The sequence below is a fragment of the Bufo bufo genome, chromosome 3 (genome assembly GCF_905171765.1).
Source record: "Bufo bufo chromosome 3, aBufBuf1.1, whole genome shotgun sequence".
Classification (NCBI taxonomy): domain Eukaryota; kingdom Metazoa; phylum Chordata; class Amphibia; order Anura; family Bufonidae; genus Bufo; species Bufo bufo.
The window spans coordinates 456,330,709-456,350,018 of record NC_053391.1 but is presented as its reverse complement, the minus strand read 5'-3'; the positions used below and the strand labels follow the sequence as shown (position 1 = coordinate 456,350,018).

General features: G+C 41.8%; 1 protein-coding gene and 1 long non-coding RNA gene across 4 annotated transcripts in view; both read left to right on the top strand.

Moving 5' to 3' along the window:
• Positions 1-19,310, top strand: part of SLC9A7 (solute carrier family 9 member A7) — a 111,566-nt gene that overhangs the window by 55,356 nt on the left and 36,900 nt on the right. For all 3 annotated transcript variants that reach the window (XR_005777659.1, XM_040425146.1, XM_040425145.1), the window contains exons 4-8: positions 1,794-1,870; positions 5,970-6,082; positions 6,571-6,676; positions 8,218-8,359; positions 13,331-13,436. Coding sequence is in view for 2 of the 3 variants with exons in the window: in XM_040425146.1 (XP_040281080.1) it covers positions 1,794-1,870; positions 5,970-6,082; positions 6,571-6,676; positions 8,218-8,359; positions 13,331-13,436 (544 nt within the window). In the remaining variant the exon portion in view is untranslated. The remainder of the gene's footprint in view (positions 1-1,793; positions 1,871-5,969; positions 6,083-6,570; positions 6,677-8,217; positions 8,360-13,330; positions 13,437-19,310) is intronic.
• LOC120995747 lies at positions 8,836-12,369 on the top strand. The gene is made up of 3 exons (XR_005777660.1): positions 8,836-8,965; positions 12,048-12,053; positions 12,327-12,369. It is a non-coding gene; the product is annotated as an uncharacterized LOC120995747 (long non-coding RNA).

Here is a 19,310-nt window from a genome sequence, read left to right as displayed (position 1 = left end):
AAGGAGATGCCGGCCTCCGCGATCAAGTGGATTAAGGTGAGTTAAATTATTATTATTTTTTTAACCCCTCCAGCGCTATTTTACTATGCATTCTGTATTCAGAATGCTATTATTTTCCCTTATAACCATGTTATAAGGGAAAATAATAATGATCGGGTCTCCATCCCGATCGTCTCCTAGCAACCGTGCGTGAAAATCGCACCGCATCCGCACTTGCTTGCGGATGCTTGCGATTTTCACGCAACCCCATTCACTTCTATGGGGCCTGCGTGAAAAACGCAGAATATAGAGCATGCTGCGATTTTCACGCAACGCACAAGTGATGCGTAAAAATCACTGCTCATGTGAACAGCCCGATAGAAATGAATGGGTTGGTATTCAGTGCGGGTGCAATGCGTTCAACTCACGCATGGCATCCGCGCAGAATACTCGCCCGTGTGAAAGGGGCCTAAATGGCAATATGTTTCCTAACTTTCAATTCTGGTATAATTCTGTGTTCTCTACTCACTGCCTTGAACATAAACAATTACATCTCTCCCAGACAAGAGCTGCAGCACATACAAGTGACGTCACGCCCCGGGGTGGATTAACCAATCCATGCCCGCTTCCATCCTTCTTTCTCTATTGCGCATACTCCGAATCCAAGGACTGAGGTATGCACAGTAGAGACTTGCCTAGCCCATGATCTCCCTGTCTATAGTTTGTCCAGGATGAAATATCAATATATTGCAGTATTAGGGAGCATTCACACGACTGTATTTTCTGTCCACATCCAATCCGTATTTTTTGTGGATCGCATGTGGACCCATTCATTTCTGTGGGGCTGCAGAAAATGGATGTTATCCTTGTACTGTCTGCATCCATGCTTCCGTTCTGCAGATTATAGAACGTGTCCTATTCTTGTCTGCTTTACAGAGGAGAATAGGCAGTTCTAAGGTAGGGCCCACAGAAAGTCGGGGATGCACATGGCTAGTATCCGTGTTTTGTGGATGTGATTTGTGGTCCACTAAACGGATACGGTCGTATGAATGCTTCCTTAGATTTGTTTTAAGCACACGCGCCGATATTTCATTTTGGATGAACAGTGCACAGGTAGAGAGTGGACTAGGTACGTTTCTACTGCACATGCCCTGGTCCTCGGAGAGAGACAGAGGGACAGGAGCACTCATGCGGTCATGGCTGGGTTGGTTAGGTGATAACACTTGGACTTGAGAGCCCTTTATATGGGCCGAGAGTTCATAGGAACGCTTGTTAGTGAAACGCTCGTTCATTGGGTAATCGGATCACTTCTGCGAACGCAAAAATGATCGTTCACCGGCAGCAGATCGTGCTGTGTAAACACGATCTCCTGCCAGAGTCGGTATGGGGAAGAGCGATGGCATTAGCGATCACTCCTCCCCATACTCTGGAGGAGATGTAAATGCAGCGGTCTCCTCCACCAGCGAGCAGTAGAGTCGCGCCTTCCCGACAATCTGTTGTAGTATTGTCCCGTGTGAAGGGGCCTTTAGATTATGGGCCTGTAACTTTCATTAATCCTATCTTAGAGCGTATGGTGCATTTCAATGGATTTTTCTTATTTTCTTCAGCTAGGCCATAATTATTTGGTGTTATGAGAGCCGCCCTAACCCAATGCTGGAGTTACTCTATGAACATACTAAGTTGTAGTCTCCTTGATAAGAATGCCCATGAACAATTCGCACACCGTGTCACTGTAAAGTCTGGTTTCCTAATATACAGTATGTAATACATAAAAACCGTTCCTAAAGTCCTACTTGTTTCTTCCTTTATTCCAGCGCCACTTCTTCAGAAACATTGGCTCCATCCTCGCCTATGCTTTCTTTGGCACGGCAGTCTCGTGTTTTATCATTGGGTGAGTCATAGCTGTGTGAAGACTTGGATGATGTACTGAAAATAATCCCTGCTTGTGCCGTGATATTGTGTCTCCCGCGCCACGTGTACCAGCAGCTGTCCTATATTTAGCCGCCTTTGCTTTGCAGGTTTTTCGTTCTTGAAAGAATTGTCCTAGAGAGGTGTATTTGGGCCCATTATATGTATTTTAGAGGGACCCTGTCCTCTGAGCTGGGTATGAGACCACTGCCACAATGTTACAGTGCTTGTAAACAATAGGTTAGATAATAAATGGCCTCTTTCTCTACATTAATATATCCACCTTTTATTATTGCCTAATAAAATACATATAAAAGGTCATGCTCTATGCATACATACAATAACAAATTAAGGGTCTATTCAGACATCCGTAGTGTTTTGCAGACCGCAAAACACGGACACCGCACATCGCCAGCACTATATAGAGAATTCCTATGCTTGTCCGCAGCTGCAGATTTTTAGTTGCAAAGAATCGATGTAGAAATTCGCACTCCGTGTGTACCGCTGTGGTTTCAATATTAAAACCACAGCGGTACACATGGAGTGCGAATTTCTGCATCCATTCTTCGCAACTAAAAATCAAAGTCCGCGTTACAAAGCGACAAGCCCGCATGCGCCAGAAGACAGTGCCGGCACTAGCGCACATGCAGGAAGGATAACAAGAGCTCCGCAAAAGAATAGAAATACAGCCACGTAGGTCCGGTAAGCAGTTACCAACATATTCGGCTTGATCACTCCGCACAATAACTGCAGCATTTGTTGAATGTGTTGGGCGGTAGCGACGTAACCGCCTGACAATTATTGCGCATTCTATATGAATTGACGAACAACTGCCATCATATATTGCTGAACTTTTGCGCGCAACAGTAGTGCTGCAGATCCAAACAGTGACCATACAACTTCCATATTATTATAACTGCATACTACATAGGGTACTTTAAATGAAATAAGAACATTAGAATAAGAAAGTATTAATAAGACATTGTATCAACTTGTCTTACACTGCTGTGGAATGTAATGATCTTTTGTGTAAGTGCGACATAAGCCTATAGAACAGCGGTTCTCAACCTGGGGGTCGATCGGCCCTTTCCGGGGGGTCGTCTGAGGCTTCCTATTGTGGGTCGCCCGCACAACGGCAGCGGCCCCTTATCCTCGCGCACAGGAAGTGATGTCCTATCACTGCCTGTGCTTGAAGGAGCCTGACGTCTGGACGAGTAAATCAGGCCGCCTGTCTGCTGAGGTCCGAGTTTTTTCGTTAATGACACCGCCGCTGAGCACCACTGCCACCAATGATTTAATTGAGCCTGGCTAATTTTATTTTAATTATTTGGCTGAGCAAGGCTTAATTTATTTGGGGGGACATGAAGCACCGCTGATTTATTTATTTGGGGGACCCTGAGCACTTCTGATTTATTTATTTGAGGGGTACCCTGAGCACCACAGATTAAATTTTTTTTATTTTTTTTTGGGGGGGGGGGGGGGTACTGTGAGCACCACTAATTTATTTTTTAGGGGGTATTTGTTGTTTATTATTTTAAAGTTATTTATTTGGTTTACAAATATTTTGTATTTATGCTAAAGTTCTGTGGTTATGAATGAATACTTGTGTATTTGAATTAACATTTGGTGCATTGGTGTCTGTGCGTGTTTTTGGTGGGTCATCATAACAGTAGCAAAATTAGTTAGTGTGTAGCAAGGAAAAAAATTTAATGGTTGGGGGTCACCACAACATGAGGAACTGTATTAAGGGGTCACGGCTTTAGAAAGGTTGAGAACCACTGCTATAGAAGGACCTCGACTATACACTAGATTTTTATATTTTGGTTTATTTTAATTTGTTATTGTATGTATGCATAGAGCATGACATTTTATATATATTTTATTAGGGAATAATAAATGTGGATATACTAATGTAGAGAAACCGTCCATTTATTATCAATTATATTGAGTAGCTAGGTGGTATGGCAGGCCGGGTCATATTCCAGTGAGGTTCCCTTTTTTTTGTTGTTTTTACTTTTCACAAATATTTTAGACCTGCCTTCCAGGAAAAGTTTAATTTTAATAGGAGGGAGAAGGTGAAGTTATAAAACACTCTACGGTATAAATGGCACTCTACGGTATAAATATAACTATGAAACAAAAATGGGATATTGCACTGCTTTCTACTGTTCAGAGCAAACCAGGTGAAAACGGGTAAAGAAACTGGTAGGCCCCTGTGTATAAACCAATTCACACCCACTACCTATCGCTCATAACCAACAAAATTAGGCGCAGTTTAGATGCTTTTGTGGCCCAAAGTTAATATCCTAAGCTGTTCACATTTAGACTAGTTTTACACAAGCGCAAAACTGTTCTGACAGGCGTTTCCAGTACAGGAAAAGCCTGCCGCATTTCATTATATCCAGCATAGCCGGATAATACTTTTCCCTATAATAGGACCCGGTGGGGTACCGGCCTGTTTCCAGCATTAGTGCTGGGATTCAGCCAAACAAAAACTGCTCTTTGCAGCACTATTTGTCTGGCCAAATATCTGCACTAATACCGGAAACAGGCGGGATCCCCGCCAGGTCCCATTGTAGTCAGTGGGGCCTGGTGGTGCTCCGGCTGTTCCTGGCTATGCTGGATGCGCTCCGGCAGGCTGTTCCTAGTGTGAAACTAGTCTTAGCTGATATTCTACAGTGGTCATATAGATCGTTCAAAGTTCCTGGTGATTCCTGAATAAGTCCAAGGTGTATATTCCTCCATTCCATTCTATTCATAAAACCGCCTTCAGACGAACCACTCTACTCTGCTTCACTTTCACAAACCTGCCCCGATCTAATCACAGATGGGCAGAAAGATAGTGCCGAATGCTTCCAGCATAATAGATGAGTGATTTATTTTACTGACTTAAAATTACATAATGAGAGTAAGTTTCCAAATATAAAAACACACTGCTCCGCCTGGAAGAAGCCGCTAATGATGAAACCAGTGGTCCGGCAGAGCAGTGCGTTTTCCTATGTGAAGTCAGCAAAACGGCGGTCAAGGATGAAGGCATCATGGCAGTAGTTTCAGGACGGAAACACTGCTGACGGGTTCCTTTTAGAGGGAGGGATGTTTAAAGAATTGGGAACTATGATTAACCCTTCCACTACTGTGGTTTTTCTGGGTCTTTATCCCCAGAGCACAGGTTTATGTTTGGGATGCTGTATTCTACAGGTCTATCTTATTATTTTTCAGTCTCTCCCCAATATTTCGGCCTTTTTGTTCAGAGTTGGAGCTATTCTATTTTGTTTTGGTTTTCTTACATAGGAAAAATGTGTAGTCTGCTCTAAAGTTTAGTAAATAATAATGATGAACCCTTTAATTCCTGGGGCACAGCAGTGCCAAAAAAGTGTGTACGATGATGTTTATTACAGCACAGAGAGCAATTATTGCCTCTTTTAGCACTAAAGGCAGCCGCAGCACATGGATGACAATCCTGTTTGTATATTTTTAATTTATACGTTTTTAATACAAGCAAAGACTCTTTATAAATCTACATGAAAAGATTTGTAGAGTGTTTGTTTTTTCTTTTGCATATGAAAATAATACCTTGTTTAAAGGCTCTGTTCACATTGCATTGGGGCCTTGTGCTGGAGGTACGGTGTACTGTACTTCGGCTGCTTTTGGTGCATTCGTCCGGGAGTTTCCCAGCGCTACACAGCCTAATATTTCAAGCCTATGAAGGTAAACCTTTAACATTCCTATCGACTACTTCAGGTACATTAGACATCCCAAAATTTTTTTGTGAATGAGCAAAGGCAATTAAGTACAGGATGGTCAGGAGTAACATACGTACGTTCTGAATGATGATTGAGCACCTGATCCCCACATGGAATGTATTTTCTATCTTATTAAATTTCATACAGTGGTAAATAATAATATATAAAATGTCACATACTGTATATGAGACAAGGCATATGCATTTACTAAATAGGAATTCCCATCTCATTGTGATGACTGATATTTGGTATATTAAGTATGGTACTTTTATTTTATTTTTTTATTTTTTTTATGAATCGTTTGATCAAATAAATGACTGCTTTTATTGTTTGTTCCAGAAATCTCATGTATGGAGTAGTGAAATTAATGACGCTTGTGGGTCAGCTGAATGGTAAATTTTTCTACACAGACTGTCTCTTTTTTGGAGCCATCATCTCCGCGACAGACCCAGGTATTGCGCTTTCCATGGTACCTTAGCATTTGTTGTATTGTACTACAGTTTTTAAGTATTAGCATCCCCTCCAACATCTGGAAATACAGTAATAGAAGATAAACATTCCAGATATTTGTTCACATGCTTAGTGAGTTCCCCAGGAGAGCTCCTCCATTCATCCAGATGTCCGAACTCCGCTTTGCTGTATGATGCTGAATATTGATACCAAACCTTCCTTTTATTTTCTCTAGCTTTTTTGCATCTTAGTGTCTGCAGCATACTGAAAAATGCTAGCAGATCCAGGCTGCCAGAGAATTACTGCTGCTATTTCCTTTGCAGCATATTGATGCCGCTTTTAATGTTTGACAGTAAATAGAAGTTCAACAAAACATCATTTTTTATTTACATGCAATAAAATACATGTTCATACAAATAACTTATTGCAATGCATTATGTATCTGCATGTTTTGTACTCTAATTCTTCATTGTCTTGTGCTTCTTCCCAGTGACAGTCCTAGCAATATTCAATGACCTGCGTGCAGACGTGGATTTGTATGCCCTCTTGTTTGGGGAAAGTGTGCTTAATGATGCGGTAGCCATTGTGTTGTCTTCGTGAGTATTATTTCTTATACATTATTTTACAAGGGTTGAATTGGGATGGCAGAGTTAAAAAAGAAAAAATTGTTAAATGGCAGGGAAAGGGGTTATATTTTTATTTTTATTTTTTTAAGTGTTATACTTACTGATTCAAACCTCCTTTTACTTCAGTTCCACCGCTATGGTCCTCCTGGCCCCGGGTGTTATTTGTATGGCTGCAGCACTGATGTGCCCATATCCTGCCACATGTGACTGGCATATACTGCTGAAGCCAGTGATTGGCTGCAGCTGTCACATGCGGTATAGCAGCCAAGAAGATGACATCATCGCTGCAGCGGTACAGAGGATAGGAGAAGCAGGGCAATAGGAGATATTAACATTTCTTAATAATTTTAAGGGCGTGTTTGCACTGTGCAGTTTCGGCAATTCCATTTTCAAAATCCGTGGACTGTGATGCGGACTTCAGTACCATGAGTAAAATCTTTGGTCCCCAGATCTTTGTAGTGTTTTTTTTTTTATTTTTTTTTCTGCAGGATGTGAATGGGGTTTTGTAAAGACTTGAGTTGCAGACACATTCTTAAAAAAAAAAAAAAAATCTGGTGGACTTATTGACAATTTTATATTTGTCGCCATAAATGTAAAAAATGCAATTTATTAAACCATATGGATGAGGCATAAGAGACGGGCACAGCGAATATATAGAAAAAGTCAGGGTTCAATGTGCATGCAACGCCAAGACACACATACAAAAACACTGTGCACACCTGAAAATACCTGCAAAAATACATCTGATCTTTAATAAGCCATGGGTTAAAAGCAAGCCTTGAAGAAGCGGCACATTTTAACAGCGATATACTTTGGGCCACTTTACATCACTGTTTGGTAAGGTCTGGTATACAGCATTTATTCTTGCTCATGTATGGATGCCACAAATAGGACTGATGTGTTCCTGCTAACATCATTGCTCTTCAGCACTGTAGCGCTTGTCCTTGTTATTGCTTCTTATATTTGCCAGCACTTTATCATCTATTTTCTCATAGTTTTCCTGTTTTTTTCACTATTGTATTATCATTGCTTAGTTGGGCAGATATACGAAGACTGACGTTACAAATACCAGTCTTAGGGTCCATTCAGACAGCCGTAGTGCTTTGCGGATCATCATTCACCGTGTGCTGTCAGCATCTTTTGCTGCCCCATTGAAATAAATGGGTCTGCACCCGTTCCGCTAAATTGCGGAACAGATGCGGACTCATTCATACGGCCGTCTGAATGAGCCCTTAGTATAAAATCTGATGCCTTGTTATGGCATTACATGTCGGTATATGGCATTCCTGAAATTTGTGTAGAAAGCGGACAACCCCTTTACTGTGGGAGACAGGATGGAGATGAAACCATGACACCAGTGTGAACTGAGCTTGAACTATTGCAAATACAATATGCTTTGTTAAAATTACTACTGGCAAAGGAATTAATTTATCAAGTGCAGTCATATCCATCAGGGATCACTTTTTTAGCCCGCCGGTGTTTCTAAAAACTTAAATTTGGTTTCCTCCTAGGTCTATAATGGCATATCAACCGACCGGTGAGAACTCGCACACGTTTGATGCAGCTGCCTTTTTCAAGTCTGTTGGTGTTTTCGTTGGCATATTCAGTGGGTCTTTTGCAATGGGTGTTTGCACTGGCATCTCCACAGCTCTTATATCCTTTCTGTTGTTTGCACAGAATTACATGTACAAGGGCAAAGATTGGAATTCATATAAGATGAATGCCCAAATGTGAAACAAAGGTACTCATACATATTAGACAACACTTGTCTCATCCCCCCCGATTTCCATAGAATATTCCAGCAATCTAAGGCAATGTTCACATCACGTCCCTGGCAGATTTATTTGTAGTGGAACATTAGTCCGAAAGAGACTTTAAAGAGTAACTGTCATGTTTTTATCAAAAAATCAATTTTAGCAAATGTTACTGCTGCTGCAGCATTATGCTTAAAGCAATCTTTAGTTTCTTCACATACCACTGTTTTGCTTGAGTTTTTCCCTTAGTTACGGCTGCTTAAACATTTACAATATGAGGACCTTCTTAAGATGGCTCCTCTGCCAGTTCTCTGAGGCCAAAACTGCTTTCCCTCACTTCCCATACACACTTGCTGTAGCCAGCAGCTCCCTGCCAGCCAATCAGCTTGGATTACTGAGAGACACGCCTCCTCACTCTGAAGCCTAATGCAGGCATGCAGTGTGAAGGACCGCCCCTATGTCTTCTGTTTACATTAAGTTGGAAGAGAGACAAGCCCTAGTAACGGTCTTTTAACCACTTCAGCCCCCAGTGCTTAAACACCCTGAAAGACCAGGCCACTTTTTACACTTCTGACCTACACTACTTTCACCGTTTATTGCTCGGTCATGCAACTTACCACCCAAATGAATTTTACCTCCTTTTCTTCTCACTAATAGAGCTTTCATTTGGTGGTATTTCATTGCTGCTGACATTTTTACTTTTTTTGTTATTAATCGAAATTTAACGATTTTTTTGCAAAAAAATGACATTTTTCACTTTCAGTTGTAAAATTTTGCAAAAAAAACTACATCCATATATAAATTTTGCTCTAAATTTATTGTTCTACATGTCTTTGATAAAAAAAAAATGTTTGGGTAAAAAAAAAATGGTTTGGGTAAAAGTTATAGCGTTTACAAACTATGGTACAAAAATGTGAATTTCCGCTTTTTGAAGCAGCTCTGACTTTCTGAGCACCTGTCATGTTTCCTGAGGTTCTACAATGCCCAGACAGTACAAATACCCCACAAATGACCCCATTTCGGAAAGTACACACCCTAAGGTATTCGCTGATGGGCATAGTGAGTTCATAGAACTTTTTATTTTTTGTCACAAGTTAGCGGAAAATGATGATTTTTTTTTTTTTTTTCTTACAAAGTCTCATATTCCACTAACTTGTGACAAAAAATAAAAAGTTCTATGAACTCACTATGCCCATCAGCGAATACCTTGGGGTCTCTTCTTTCCAAAATGGGGTCACTTGTGGGGTAGTTATACTGCCCTGGCATTCTAGGGGCCCAAATGTGTGGTAAGGAGTTTGAAATCAAATTCTGTAAAAAATGACGAGTGAAATCCGAAAGGTGCTCTTTGGAATATGGGCCCCTTTGCCCACCTAGGCTGCAAAAAAGTGTCACACATCTGGTATCTCTGTATTCAGGAGAAGTTGAGGAATGTGTTTTGGGGTGTCTTTTTACATATACCCATGCTGGGTGAGATAAATATCTTGGTCAAATGCCAACTTTGTATAAAAAAATGGGAAAAGTTGTCTTTTGCCAAGATATTTCTCTCACCCAGCATGGGTATATGTAAAATGACACCCCAAAACACATTCCCCAACTTCTCCTGAGTACGGAGATACCAGATGTGTGACACTTTTTTGCAGCCTAGGTGGGCAAAGGGGCCCATATTCCAAAGAGCACCTTTCGGATTTCACAGGTCATTTTTTACAGAATTTGATTTCAAACTCCTTACCACACATTTGGGCCCCTAGAATGCCAGGGCAGTATAACTACCCCACAAGTGACCCCATTTTGGAAAGAAGAGACCCCAAGGTATTCGCTGATGGGCATAGTGAGTTCATGGAAGTTTTTATTTTTTGTCACAAGTTAGTGAAATATAAGACTTTGTATGAAAAAAAAAAAAAAAAATCTGCATTTTCCACTAACTTGTGACAAAAAATAAAAAATTCTAGGAACTCGCCATGCCCCTCACGGAATACCTTGGGGTGTCGTCTTTCCAAAATGGGGTCACTTGTGGGGTAGTTATACTGCCCTGGCATTTTCCAGGGGCCCTAATGTGTGGTAAGTAGGTAAATGACCTGTGAAATCCTAAAGGTGCTCTTTGGAATATGGGCCCCTTTGCCCACCTAGGCTGCAAAAAAGTGTCACACATGTGGTATCGCCGTATTCAGGAGAAGTTGGGGAATGTGTTTTGGGGTGTCATTTTACATATACCCTTGCTGGGTGAGAGAAATATCTTGGCAAAAGACAACTTTTCCCATTTTTTTATACAAAGTTGGCATTTGACCAAGATATTTATCTCACCCAGCATGGGTATATGTAAAATGACACCCCAAAACACATTCCCCAACTTCTCCTGAGTACGGCGATACCAGATGTGTGACACTTTTTTGCAGCCTAGATGCGCAAAGGTGCCCAAATTCCTTTTAGGAGGGCATTTTTAGACATTTGGATACCAGACTTCTTCTCACGCTTTGGGGCCCCTAGAATGCCAGGGCAGTATAAATACCCCACATGTGACCCCATTTTGGAAAGAAGACACCCCAAGGTATTCAATGAGGGGCATGGCGAGTTCATAGAAATTTATTTTTTTTGGCACAAGTTAGCGGAAATTGATATTTTTTATTTTTTTCTCACAAAGTCTCCCGTTCCGCTAACTTGGGACAAAAATTTCAATCTTTCATGGACTCAATATGCCCCTCACGGAATACCTGGGGGTGTCTTCTTTTCGAAATGGGGTCACATGTGGGGTATTTATACTGCCCTGGCATTCTAGGGGCCCTAAAGCGTGAGAAGAAGTCTGGAATATAAATGTCTAAAAAATTTTACGCATTTGGATTCCGTGAGGGGTATGGTGAGTTCATGTGAGATTTTATTTTTTGACACAAGTTAGTGGAATATGAGACTTTGTAAGAAAAAAAAATAATTCCGCTAACTTGGGCCAAAAAAATGTCTGAATGGAGCCTTACAGAGGGTGATCAATGACAGGGGGGGTGATCAATGACAGGGGGGTGATCAATGACAGGGGGGTGATCAATGACAGGGGGGTGATCAGGGAGTCTATATGGGGTGATAACCACAGTCATTGATCATGCCCCTGTAAGGCTTCATTCAGACGTCCGGATGCGTTTTGCGGATCCGATCCATCTATCAGTGCATCCGTAAAAATCATGCGGACATCTGAATGGAGCTTTACAGGGGGGTAATCAATGACAGGGGGGGTGATCAATGACAGGGGGGTGATCAGGGAGTCTATATGGGGTGATAACCACAGTCATTGATCATGCCCGTGTAAGGCTTCATTCAGACGTCCGGATGCGTTTTGCGGATCCGATCCATCTATCAGTGCATCCGTAAAAATCATGCGGACGTCTGAATGAAGCTTTACAGGGGGTTGATCAATGACAGGGGGGTAATCAATGACAGGGGGGTGATCAGGGAGTCTATATGGGGTGATCAGGGGTGATCAGGGGCTAATAAGGGGTTAATAAGTGACGGGGGGGGGGGGGGGGTGTAGTGGTGCTTGGTGCTACTTTACTGAGCTACCTGTGTCCTCTGGTGGTCGATCCAAACAAAGGGGACCACCAGAGGACCAGGTAGCAGGTATATTAGACGCTGTTATCAAAACAGCGTCTAATATACCTGTTAGGGGTTAAAAAAAACACATCTCCAGCCTGCCAGCGAACGATCGCCGCTGGCAGGCTGGAGATCTACTCTCTTACCTTCCGTTCCTGTGAGCGCGCGCGCCTGTGTGCGCGCGTTCATAGGAAATCTCGCGTCTCGCGAGATGACTCATATATGCGTGACTCTGCGCAGGGCTGCCACCTCCGGAACGCGATCCTGCGGTCCGGAGGTGGTTAAGGGAGCAGTGGAAAGGGACAGGGGACATTAATGAAAGCTGTTATTATAAGGTAATTGCAGATCCATTGACAGACTAACTCGGGTATACATGCCTAGCTCTAATAAACTAGCAAATAAAAAAAAATATGACAGTTACCCTTTAAGAGTGTCCTTTCAGCCTCTATCTGTCCAATATAGTTCAGGAAATACTGCAAAGAAAACGGGTATGGAATAGTGGAGTAGATTATTCTTTTCTGTACAGTGGTATACAGTAAAATGTCATAGACAGCATGGGATTATAATTATTTTTTAAACAGGACCCTTTAAGTGACAGATGCCACTGTATGGCATTCATCAAAGGCATCTAATTATCATACTCTTGACGGAGACTATAGACGTGATGTGAACACAGCCTAATATGTATGGGGGCCCCCCGAGCATTTGGCTAACAATTATTTTGTGTGTAAGGCAAGCTTTAGAAATAAACCAGAGGGAGAATTATCAAACTGTCTAAAAGAAAAACTGTATTTGTTGCCCTTAGTCTTCGGCTGATGAAAATGTAAACTTCTGTTGTAATCGGTTGTTATGGGCAACAAAGACCATTTCTCTTTTAGACCGTTTCTCTAATGTGCCCCATTATAACAGGCAAACGCCGCCTATATGTAAACTAAATCTACAAAGTATTTGCTTATTGCTCCAAAGCAGAATATAAAGGGTATAGGACAGAGAATGAATTATGTATGTCCACTTAACGCTTCATGATTTAAAAGACATAGAAATGTAAAACATATTTGTTCTTTTTCTGTAATGATTTTAACATTTCATTATTTCCTTGTTCTTCTACATGGCTGATTACAAAACTCCTCAGGTTGATCTTGAAAATTGAAAGCAATTTCTGAAGCCTGGTGGATTATGATTAAGAAACTGTTAACATTTTGAACTTTTGTTTCTTTGCCTTTTCATTGTTTGATTAGCCTGCAAGGTGCTTGTCACTTTGTATCGCCCCATTTTATTTCCTTAACTGTCCTGTAACGTAACAAAGTTTACCAAGCTGCACTGCTTTCCCTTACTGGAGACGGCCTTGTTCTTTCTATTGTCTTGGAGTACATTCCTCCTGGCTGAAGCTTGTGGCTTTACAGGTAGGTGTATGTATTCTATTGGTGTACCTATACGTACAGTTTGATAGTTTAACTCCTTCTGGCACCATGCCTTTAAAGGGGTTGTATCACTTCAGCAAATAACATTTATTATGTAGAGGAATTTTATACAAGCCACTTATTAATGTATTGCTATTATCCATATTGCTTCCATTGCTGGCAGGATTCATTTTTCCATCATATTATGCACTGCTCGTTTCCATGGTTACAACCACCCTGCAATCCATCAGCAGTGGCCGTGCTTTCACACTATAGGAAAAAGCGCCGGCCTCTCTGGTGGCTGGGACAGTGCATAGGCTAGTGCTTCTTCCTATAGTGTCCAAGCATGGCCACCACTGATGGATTCCAGGGTGGGCGTAACCATGGAAACGAGCAGTGTATAATGTGATGGGGGTCACCCTATTTGGTAAGCATACCAGTTTGCAACCCATAATCCCATGAAAGGTCCTCTTTAAAAAGTTACGGCTCTTAAAGGGTTTCTGTCAACTGAAAAATGGGTATTAAGCTGGCTGACATTAGCGATGTGCTAATGTCAGCTGAACATAACTATATTAGTGCCATCTCACTGCCTGAAGCCTTTATTGAGAAAACAAACTTTTATATAATATTCTTATTAGCCTCTAGGAGCAGGGGGGGGGGGGGGCGTTGCACCTGCTCCTAGAGGCTCCGTTTGCCCACCTCTTATCACGCCTTCTAGATGTATTTTCAGCCATAGCGACGTGCACCTACGCATTGGGATGTGCTGACCCCCTTTTGCCTTCTTCTCTTGATTGACAGGGCCAAGGCAGCGCTTCTCTCCTCCCGCCGGCCATGTCTACTGCAAAAATCTCTCACCTGCTCCGTCCCGTTCAGTATTCGGCGCAGGTGCAGTGAGGGAAGGACGTTCTCCGGCAGCCGGCTTCCTCACTGTGACGTATTCAGCGCAGGTGCCAGCCGCCGCCGAGCGTCCTTCCCTCACTGCGCCTGCGCCGAATACTGAACGGGACGGCGCAGGCGCGAGATTTTCTTAGTAGACACTGCCGGCGGGAGGAGAGAAGCGCTGCCTTGGCCCTGTCAATCAAGAGAAGAAGGCAAAAGGGGGTCAGCACATCCCAATGCGTAGGTGCACGTCGCTATGGCTGAAAATGCATCTAGAACAGCACTCTACAAACCAAATGAGGTACAAAGATATATTATATTGCAAATGCTATGCTAATAAATTAGAGATGCTTAGCAAATACATTTAGTACAAAATTATTTGAGCCCGTCTGTCTCACGCCAAGGCGATCTCTGGTATTTGTAGTCCCTGGATTCAATGGAGGCCATTTTGGCACCACAGAGATATAAACCAAAAGGGGCCCAACATGCATGTGGGACCTACACTTCCTGAATTTCATGGTTGCTGTCATGGCATATAACAGGTGAGTTTAGTGTTAGGACCCATCTTATAGAGATCGCCTTGGCGTGTGGCAGACGGGCTCAAATAATTTTGTACAAAATGTATTTGCTAAGCATCTCTAATTTATTAGCATAGCATTTGCAATATAATATATCTTTGTACCTTATTTGGTTTGTAGAGTGCTGTTGCACTATGTGTTGTTCTAATCAAGAGAAGAAGGGCGTGAAAAGAGGTGGGCAAACGGAGCCTCTAGGAGCTGACACCCCGAGCTGAATTCCTTGGAGAGTGTAGTTTCAAAAATTGAGTTATTTCATGGGTTTCCACTACACCTCTGGTACCTCCAGAGATGTTGCAAGTTCAACATGGCACCCAAACCCACTTCAGTAAAATCTGCATTTCAAACGCCAAATAGTGCTCCTTCCCTTCTGAGACTTGCTGTGTGCCAAATGAGCATGCTATGACCACATATGGGACATTGCTGTACTCAGGAGAAATTGTATAACCATTTTTTTGGGGTGCTTTTTTTCTCCAGTTAACCCTTGTGAAAATGAAAACTTTTGAGCTAAAAGTAGATGTTATTGTTAATAAGTAATTTTTTTTATTTTCATGCCCAAATTCATATAAATTCGATGAAATACCTGTGTGGTTAAAATGCTCACTGCGCCCCTATATGAATTCCTTGAGAGATTTAGCTTCCAAAATGGGGCCTTTTCTGGGTGTTTCCGATGTTTTGGCACCTCAAGGCCTTTGCAACCTGAAATGATGCCTGAAAAACATCCTAAAAATGTGGACTCAAAATCCTCAAGGTGCTGTGACCGGTATTTCAGTTAAGTAGCACTCTAGGGCCACACATGGGATATTTCTAAAAATTACAGAATCGGGGTAATACATTTGAAGTATTAGTTTTATTTTATCCCCTGCTGTGTTTGGAAAAAAATGGATTAAATTTGAAAATAAGCATCTTGCAATAATTCTTCTGAAACACTTCCTAAATGCCATTTTGAATACTTTGAGGGGGCAGGTTTTAAAATGGGGTGATATATGGGGCATCTAATATTCAGCCTCCTCAAAGGCACTTCAGAACTGAATTGGTCCCTCAAAAAATAGGATTTGGAAATTTTCTTGAAAATTTGTAAAATTGCTGCTAAACTTATAAGCTTTTTAACCCTTCAAAAATATAAAAGTACATTTGAAAAATGATGCCAACATAAAGAGGACATATGATAGATTTGAACCTATGAAACTTACCTGTTACATGTGCGCTTGGCAGCTAAAGGAATCTGTGTTGCTTTCATGTTGATATGTGCCTGCATTGCTGAGAAAAATTATGTTTTTATATAAGCAAATGAGTTTTGCCCTAATGCAGTGTGAATGGATAAGGATCTGCTCAGAATGCATCAGTTTGCCTCCGTTCCGTCTCCATTCCGCTTTGGAGGCGGACACCATAATGCTGCTTGCAGCGTTTTGCTGTCCGCCTGACAAAGCTGAGCCAAATGTATCCGTCCTGACACACAATATAAATCAATGGGGACGGATCAGTTTTCTCTGACAATCTGGCATAATAGAAAATGGATCCGTCCCCCATTGACTTTCAATGGTGTTCAAGACGAATCAGTCATAGCTATAGAAGACATAATACAACCGAATCAGTTCATGACAGATGCATGCGGTTGTATTATTGTAACGGAAGCGCTTTTGCAGATCATGACTGATCCGCAAAAAAAACTCTAGTGTGAAAGTAGCCTAACAGATCAGCCAGTTTCATAGGTACAAATCTGCTGATTGATGCCCTTTAAGAAATATTTGGGTCATTTATCAAACTTATGTAAAGTAGAACTGGCTTATTTGCCCGTAGCAACCAATCAGATTCCACCTTACATTTTTGATAGCTCCTTTGGAAAATGAAAGGTGGAATCTGATTGGTTTTTATGGAAAACTAAGCCAGTTCTACTTTACACCAGTTTGATAAATTACCCCAATAGTGTTGAAAACGAACACCTACCGTATATTTTTTTTTTTAAGGACCTGTTCCACTTTTTCAAACATAGAAATCGGATAAGGTAGGTGAGGCCAGGGGCGACTTTTTTTTGACAATTTTTTTTATTTTTCTTAAAATTTTCTTCTGCCTAATAAATAAAAGAATGTGTACATTTGTCAGAAATCCGGGGCGTTTTTTTTTGTTTTTTTTCCTATCAATTACAATGATTGTAGCACGTAAACATCATCTGAAAGAGAACTCCATCACAGGGAATAGGATGGTTTGATTTTAGGACAATCGTCAGATTTCACCTTTCATTTTCCAAAGGAGCTCTGAAAAATGAAAAGCTGGAATCTGATTGGCTGCTATTGGCAACTAAACCAGTTTTTCTTTACACCACTTTGGATAAATCACACCACTTTGCTTACAATCAGCTTCAAGCACACAGGACTTAAAGGGGTTGTCTTTCTTCAGCAAATGACATTTATCATGTAGAGAAAGTTAAAGGGAACCTGTCACCTAGAAAATGCACAATAAACCGCCAGCAGTACCTTATTGCAGCCTGTAGCATGATTATAAAGGTGTCTGTGTCTTTTCTGTGCAATGCGGCAAAAGTCTGAAAAAAGACTTTTATTCAACTGGCCACGCTATGTAAACGATAGTCTTGAAGTCAAGGGGGCAGCGGCTTTCTCTCCTGAAGTCAGCAGTGAAGGAATTGGACATCCTATCAATCAAATACTAAGGGGCGGGCAAGGGGGCGGGGCGCGCTTGACTCCAGGCGAGAAAGCCGCTGCCCCCTTGACTTCAAGACTATCGTTTACATAGCGTGGCCAGTTGAATAAAAGTATTTTTTCAGACTTTTGGCGCATTGTACAGAAAAGACACAGACACCTTTATAATCATGCTACAGGCTGCAATAAGGTACTGCTGGCGGTTTATTATGCATTTTTTAGGTGACAGGTTCCCTTTAATGCAAGGCACTTACTATTGTATTGTTCTCCATATTGCTTCCTTTGCTGGCTGGATTCACTTATCCATGACATTATACACTGCTTATTTCCAGGGGTTATGACCACCCTGCGATCCAGCAGCGGTGGCCGTGCTTGCACATTATAGGAAAATGCCCTGGCTTCTCTGGTTGCCGGGACTGAGAGTGCCAATAGGCCGGCGCTGCTGGATTGCAGGGTGGTCATAAACCTTGGATACAAGCAGTGTATATTATGATAGAAAAATGAATCCAGCCAGCAAGGAGGCAATATGGGCAGTCAAAATACATTAGTAACTGCCTTGTATTAACTACATGATAAATGCCATTTAATGAAGTGACACGACCCCTTTTAAGTCCTGTGTGCTTCAAGCTGATTGTAAGCAAAGTGGGGTAGATTAACTAAACTGGTGTAAAGTAGAACTGGCCTAGTTACCCACAGCAGCCAATCAGATTCCAGCTTTCATTTTTCAGAGCGCCTTTAAAAAAATGAAAGGTGACATGTGATAAATCTCCCCCAATGTCTGTTCAGAGCTATATAGCTCTACGAGAAAGTATCCCGCCTCCAGCGATAGTATGACAAGATGAACCAGCAAGTGGATTGTTTTTTTGTTATTATTTCCCACAAGGCACAAAAGATGCTGAAAGTGGTCCCCGTTCTCGTCTTTGCATCTTTGGGCACCTTGGATTATGTTGGCTGATACCGCAAAAGACCAAATGTCCTGTTTTTTCCAACAAGATGGAGCAACATGCCGCATCTCACGGAACTCAGTGGCACGTGTTCATTAACTGTTTACGGAGGAGATAACGGTGACCACCACGTTCCCAAAATTTATCCACCTGCGATTTTTTTTATCTTTGGGAAATTTTAAAACCGTTTATGCTAACAGTCCACATCCCCTGGATGAACTCCAGGAAAACATCACAAGCCCCATCCGCAGCATCACAAGCAGTGTCCGCCAACATAATCCGACCTGCCCAAAGATGCAGAGATGTGAACGGGGACCACGGTCATCATCTTTTGGGACTTGTGGGTAATTCAAATAAAACACATTCATCTTGTCATACTATGGCTGGGGGCGGGCTACTTTTTTGTAGGCCCCCTGTATAAACATGCAGACTTCCTCCCTGTGGTTGTGGTTCATGAGAGCCGAGATCTGTTCTAAATTACACCATGAAGTATGGTACGCCCGAATAGCACATTTAGTTAACCCTGTGTGTGCCTTGAAGACATTCATGGGGTAGATTTATCAAAACTGGTGTAAAGGAAAACTGTCTTAGTTGCCCATACCAACCAATCAGATTCCATTTTTCATTTTCCAAAGGAGCTTTGATAAATGAAAGGTGGAATCTGATTGGTTGCTATGGGCAACTAAGCCAGTTTTCCTTTACTCCAGTTTTGATATATTTCCCCATTAATGTCCAGAACACCTACATCTTCCTGCCAGGGTCATATTCTTTTATTCCAAATCACAAGTCACTGAGGCTCCACAAGAACTCCCATTTAGTCACATT